At 36.4% G+C, this 6,838-nt stretch overlaps 1 protein-coding gene across 1 annotated transcript in view; it reads left to right on the plus strand.

Moving 5' to 3' along the window:
- Malrd1 (MAM and LDL receptor class A domain containing 1) overlaps positions 1–6,838 on the plus strand; it is a 463,630-nt gene that overhangs the window by 11,221 nt on the left and 445,571 nt on the right. Inside the window, exon 5 of the mRNA XM_050152697.1 lies at positions 2,191–2,603. Coding sequence (XP_050008654.1) covers positions 2,191–2,603 — 413 coding nt within the window. The remainder of the gene's footprint in view (positions 1–2,190; positions 2,604–6,838) is intronic.

A 6,838-nucleotide genomic window follows, 5' to 3' on the forward strand; every position in this document is an offset into this window, starting at 1 on the left:
CTTACATGTAAGAGCATGAGAGATTATTACCATGATAGGAGGGAAGCAGGCAGAAAGTCACCGCATTAAAATAATAGATAAGAGTTGACATCATCATCCACAAGCAGGATGCCAAAAGAGCTCATTCAGAATGAGTGGGCTTTTGAAATCTCAAAACCTGCCTTAATGACACACTTCCTCCAACAGGTCACACATTCTAATTCTCATCAAACAGTTCCACCAACTGAGGAATCAAACATTCAATTGTATGAGCCTATGGGGACAATTCCCATTCAAACTACCACAGGATGTCAAGGAAGGGTAATAGAGGACAGTGGATAAATTCAAAATATGTTATATGCTTGTATGAAAATGTCATAATGAGACACATTATTTTGTATAATTAGTATGTACTAGCGATAAAGCAGAATAATATGAAAATATCAGAGAAAAAAGAAAAATACTATTGATGAGACACAGTGAAGAGTCAATATTGTACATAGTGCAACAGGAGACAAAATGAGACATGGAAGAAGGCACAAGTATTGAGCACATATAGAAAAGATGATATACGAGAAGAGGAAAGACAGATGAGGAAAAACTGTAAGCCATTATAATTAGGATTATGATATAACAATTTAGATTAAATGGGAATATAGGAATGGTCGAAGAGGTTTTATATAAAGAAAGAATGGTACTGCTGTCATTCCCCAGTGGCATGCTTTGAGCACAGCTGTGTAGAGAGAGACATTTGGAGCTGTGATGAGAAGAAATGAAAACACTCATGGAGTGAGATTTTGGGGAGCCCCTCATCAGAATCCTCTTGAATACCTGGAAATATGTGGGCTTTGTCTGATAGACTGTGAGTGATGTATTTGAGACTTTTTACTTTGATGTAAGCAATTTTTTCCATGATAACCAAGTGATCCTTAAATATTTAAAATTGTGAGAGAATGAAACTCTCAGCTCTATTAGAACCACTGGGGGAGCTTATTAAAAAGTACTGATGTAAGGACTGGGCTGATGGCCCAGAGGGGAAACTGCTTGTCTGAGGTTCTGAGTTCAAATCCCAGACCCTAAAGTAAAAGTCTTCAGTAACCATGGCAGTGAGATTAAGAACAGAGACGGAACCCCTTAGTCAATTAATATAGCTCATCAGTGAGTACTGGAAGGAGCAGAAGGGATGGCTCAGAAGTTGCGTTGCTTGCTGTGGATGCATGAGGACAGAAGTATGGATCCCAGCACCTACTTAACAGTCCTGATGCTGGCATGATCCCCTACAAACCTATAACCCCAGCATGGAAAGAGCCAAGACAAGAGAATCACTGCGGCTTATTGGCTGCTAGCCTAGACTACAATAATAAGCCCACAGGTTCCATGTTCAACCAGAAAGACTCCACCTGAAAAGATCAAGGCCAAAAATAACAGAGGAAGACATGGATGCCCTTTTCTTCCTTCCACATACACACGAGGAATAAGTACCCTCATGCACAAGGTGTGAACATAAACTGCCCCCAGCACACCACAATAATTAGGTGGTTGTTTATAGAAGAGAATAGCTGGATGTCTGAAATAGCATCCATCTCTGGCCTCCAAACAAACACATGTACCCCTATGAAGCATGTGTGTATACAAAACAAAAACACACACAAACATATAAACTAAACACAAGTGCACACACCAAAGCCAGTATAAGAATCCCAATGCATGGTTTTAAAACTATTTGGGCCAATTAAATCAATAATTCATATGTAACTTGTAAGCTTTAGTGGTTTTATTTTTCTTTAACGTGCTCTGGTTGGCACATTCAGCTAAATTTGAAAATGTACCCAGTCAAAAAGGTATTACAACAAAACAACCATGACCATTTGCCTGAGGTTATGGTAAGAGTTGCACTGGAAATTAAACTTAGGTTCTTATGCTTGCTAGACAATGCTTTACCTCTAAGCTATATCACAAGCCCCGGGTTATGTTACAAAAAATGAAGATAAATTAACATTAAAAATATTTAAGAAGATTCTTGCCTAAACATTTCATCTTTACTCCATGAAATATTATTCAATGCCTAGGAATTACTCTTTTCATAACTGTATTTTGTGTCACATTTAAAAACAACTACAACTTTCTTTTGCATGATTCAATTATCAGTGTGTGTTCTTAATCACCTCTTTCCCCCTACGCTAATTTGATATTGTTTAATGCCATGTTTAGCACCTGAATTACAGTGTGACTTTGAAAATGGAATTTGTAACTGGGAACAAAGTGTGGAAGATGACTTCGACTGGACTAGGAACCAGGGTCCAACTTCAACACTGAACACAGGCCCAATGAAGGATAACACTCTGGGCACAGCCACGGGACACTACCTCTATATAGAAACATCGGGGCCACAGGGTTTTCAAGACAAAGCTGTTTTACTCAGTCCGATCCTTAATGCCACGGAAGCAAGTAACTGCACCTTCCGCCTGTACTACCACATGTTTGGAAAGCATATTTACCAGCTGGCAGTCTACCAGAGAATCTGGAGCAATTCCAGGGGACAGCTGCTGTGGCAGATATTTGGGGATCAAGGCGACAGATGGATAAGGAAACACCTCCCAATTTCCAGCAGGCAACCCTTTCAGGTAGGATAATGGGTTTCATAATATATATTTGAGATGCTTTCTACTGTCTAAGCAATGTGAAATATCGCTGTAATCTTGAATTAAAAGCTGGTGGAATTGGAGCAGAGATACTTTGAAACACATTCATCATTTACTGAAGGGTGCGCTAAGGCTCTTTGAGTTGCTGAGATCCACGGCTACCTCAATAATGAACGTTTAGCATCTCCTCAGATAAACGCTTGACACTGGAAAGAGTGGCAGGTCCCTCCAATATTAAGTACCTGTTCTGTTGAAATTAAAACATCAGAAGAATGCCCTAATCTGTGAATTCTCCAGACTGTAAACTCATATGCCTCTTGAATACATCGTTTGACATTTTAAATTTCTATAAGTGAGCAGCTAAAATCCAGACAGAGTATATATTTTTATTTTCTAATTTTTATTATTGTTTAACTGGAACATATGCATTGCACATGGTTCTGGGCTTCATAAAGACAATTTATTTTAAGTAGGTCATGTACTTTGACTGTATTCACCCATTTTGTTTTTCCTCCCTCATATTTAGTTTGTAATATATATATATATATATATATATATATATATATTCTGGAATTCACAAACATGGAGAGCATGTAATAGTTAATTTCTTTAATCTGCCTTATTTTTGTTAATATAATCTCTAGTTGCATCAGTTTTCCTATGGATGACCTGTTGAAATAGGAGCGGCAGGGCTGCGTCCCCGGCACCCGGCCGCCCGCATGGCTAGTTTATACCCAGAAATAATTACACGGAAACTGTATTCTTTCAAACACTGCCTGGCCCGGCTAGGTCCAGTTTCTTATTGGCTAGCTCTTACATATTGTTCTAACCCATTTCTAATATTCTGTATAGCCCATGAGCTGGCTTACCAGAGAGGATCTTAACCTGTGTCTGTCTGGAGTGGGAGCATCATGGCGACTCACTCACTCAGCTTCTTTTTCTCCTCTGTCTACTCCGCCTACCTAATTTTCTGTCCTATGAGGGCCGAGGCAGTTTCTTTATTATTAACCAATGAAATCAACAGATAAGATACAAGACCCACCTCCATCAGATGACCCATTTTATTTATGTATTTATTTATTGGTATGACTGAAAAAACTTGCATTAGATATATCCATGGTTTTGTTCATTCTGTTAATTAACTGACACCTAAACTGATGCCCTTACTTGGCTATTGTGAATTGTATATAGAAAACATGGATGTGCAAAAACCTCTATGGTATATTGACTCTGAATCTTTTGGTTAACAGTTCTGTGTTAGTCTTTTGTTTTCTGTGTACTCTTGGTCCGGGAGTGGTACAGCTAGGATGGAATAGCCACAAAGAAACCAAATAACAAATATGAGGATGTGGGAAAAGGGAATTCTTACACTGGTTAAAATGTCATTTCACCTAGCCACTATGGAAGTCAGCGTGAAGGAGCCTACGGAACTATAATCTGAAACTGTACTGGAAAGAAAGCACGCTTTATTAAAGAACACATCTCTTCCCTCAGGAAGAACTCAAGTTTGACTCCACATTACCTTATTCCTGTGTGGAATACCTTTTTAATTTTAAATTTGGCATGTCTTCTAGCTCATTCAAATGCATATGTGTCCTTTTACAAATTTGTAGAAGACTTTGATATGTTTTATGTTTTCTTTTTTTATCATTTCCCCGAAGTTAAATCAGAGGCCCCTATTTGTTTGCCAGTTCTTTAGATATAAGGGAGAACATTTCTGAGAAGTTGTCATTTGCTCTTTAGAAAGAAAAGCTTGTAAGTAGCAGAAACAGGATTTAGACCAGATAGAGTTTGTGAATGGCTGCCATTTCTCCTCTTACCAGTACTTCCTGAAGCCTGTAACATAAAGGAGCTCTAGTATTTATTCTTCCTCCTGCTTGTCAAAAAGATCCATACATAAAGTACTATAAGGAACATCATATCTATCTATGACTCAAAGTTCTGTGTTTATTCTTTCATGTGCTAAATCTCGTTCAGCTACCAACATTGAAAGCATTATCTCCAGTTAAATGCCTGAATCATGTTAACTATTTTACAGACACAAACATAGCCCCAGAGAAGCTAACAATCAAAATGCACATTAACTGTGACTCAGTTGTAAAGAGCACACAAGGATTGGTAATTTGTCCAGAGACATAAAAGTAGAAAGCATGAAATCTAATCTACCGTGGGTAGGGTGATATCTTCCTCTTCTGTCATGAAGACATGGTACAATACAGTTATTGATATTAAATAATTCTTAATATTTAGCTAGGTAGTTTATAATTTAGACCAAACAGTTATTGAGGACATTAACTCATCTTTGAAGGCTACCCAATAACTTGATTCCATGAGAAAGCAACTATATAGGAAGGCAACTTCACAGTCAGGTGAACATGGGATTTACTATAGCACCCTTCCTTATGAATCTAAACATGAAAGTTGGGAATTGAAACCCACTGCAGTCACATAGAAAGTATTCTCCCTGATTGTAACTAGTCTATTGTCTAATAAAGGTATTTATACATGGAAAGTTTTTTTTTGAACTTTTATTTTTAATAAAATACAAATAAGAAATGATAAAAGTACATTGATAAATGATGAAAGTACATATTTTACATGTTTTATTGATAGGTCAAGGTAGCTTAAGTGGAGTTCAATTTAATCAAGAAAGTATCTACATTGTGTAACAGCTAGTCCCAGTTTCTATTCTGAGAAACAGGGGAAGAACCAATGCTTTCATTAACTGTAATATCAAAAGAGAAATTGCCTAACTTGGTTCCCAGTGAGATAACAGGTTCTCAGGAAGTATGCACTTAACAGTAAATTTCATAGACATTTCTGGATCCCTCACTTAAAATGAAATGCATAAGATAGGATTGGATAGTAGGTATGGGAGTTCTTGTTTTGCCTGTTCAGCTGTAATAAACAGAAATGTCATGTGTAACATGGCCAGTAAAGACTTTACAAATCATTATAGACAATTTTTTGAAATTTCCATTTGAATTTTATTATGAGTAATTGCCACATAATAGACCATATATGTTTGACGCTTCAGTCAATAACACAATCAAGGTAATGAACACATACCCCATGGTCTCAGAATTGCCTCCTGCCCTCACATGAAACATCTTTCCGCCCTCACTTAGCATCTAGTAATAGCCACTACTTTCTGTGAAACTTAAATTTTTATATAAAGGAAATCAGAATGCATGAAATCTTTAATCACCTGACTCATTCAGGATAATCGTTTCAAGATTTATTTAAGCATTAGCATGTATCAATATTTCATTTGGATAAACCACAATTTATGCATTAATTTGTTGATTGAAGTATGGGCTATTGTAAATAAATCTTATTTGAGCAGATGTGTACATGTATTTATATAAACATTGACTCATTTCCGTAGGTGAAAAACCAGTAATGGTTATTTATCTGCCTTTGAGAAATGTACGCTTATCATTTAAGACACTCTTACTGATTTTAAAGTTCACTAATTTTTATTCCTATCAGCAGTATATGGATGTCCCAGGTCTAAGCCAATGTCTCTTATATTGTCTTTTAAATTTTGCTCTTTTAAAGCCAGTGGCAGCATCTAATTGTACTTTTAACTGGCATGCTGTGGTACAATGTTGAACACATTTTCATGAGATTATTTGGCTAGTGAATATTTGTTTAGGATGTATTTTACAATCTTTCATAAAAGTTTGAAAATTGGGTTATTTGAAGTTTTTATATATTACAGATAGAAGTCTTTTATTAGAGACATGACTTACACTGCAGTTTTATTACTCTAGCACCTAGTACAGTATCTGCAACTCAGCTGTATAGTAACTATTTACTGAATGATTGGACTGGACAATAAAGTCATATTTAGTAATTAGAATGTTAGGACTATTCTTTGTACATTAGCTTGATTTTATCACCTCATATGAAAATAATTATTATTCCCTTGATCCCCTTATGTTGTCTTATTGCTATTGCTAGAACTTCAAGCACTATATTGAAGAGGTATGGAGAGAGTGGACATCCTTGTCTTGTTCCTGATTTTAGTGGGATGGCTTTGAGTTTTTCTCCATTTAATTTAATGTTAGCTGTCGGTTTGCTGTAGATAGCTTTTATTAAATTTAGGTATGACCCTTGTATCCCTATTCTCTCCAAGACCTTTATCATAAAGGGGTGTTGAATTTTGTCGAATGCTTTTTCAGCATCTAATGAAATGATCATATGGTTTTTTT

Source organism: Alexandromys fortis, unplaced genomic scaffold (assembly GCF_014885135.2).
Source record: "Alexandromys fortis isolate MF-2015 unplaced genomic scaffold, M_Fortis_MF-2015_v1.1 scaffold_54, whole genome shotgun sequence".
NCBI lineage: Eukaryota > Metazoa > Chordata > Mammalia > Rodentia > Cricetidae > Alexandromys > Alexandromys fortis.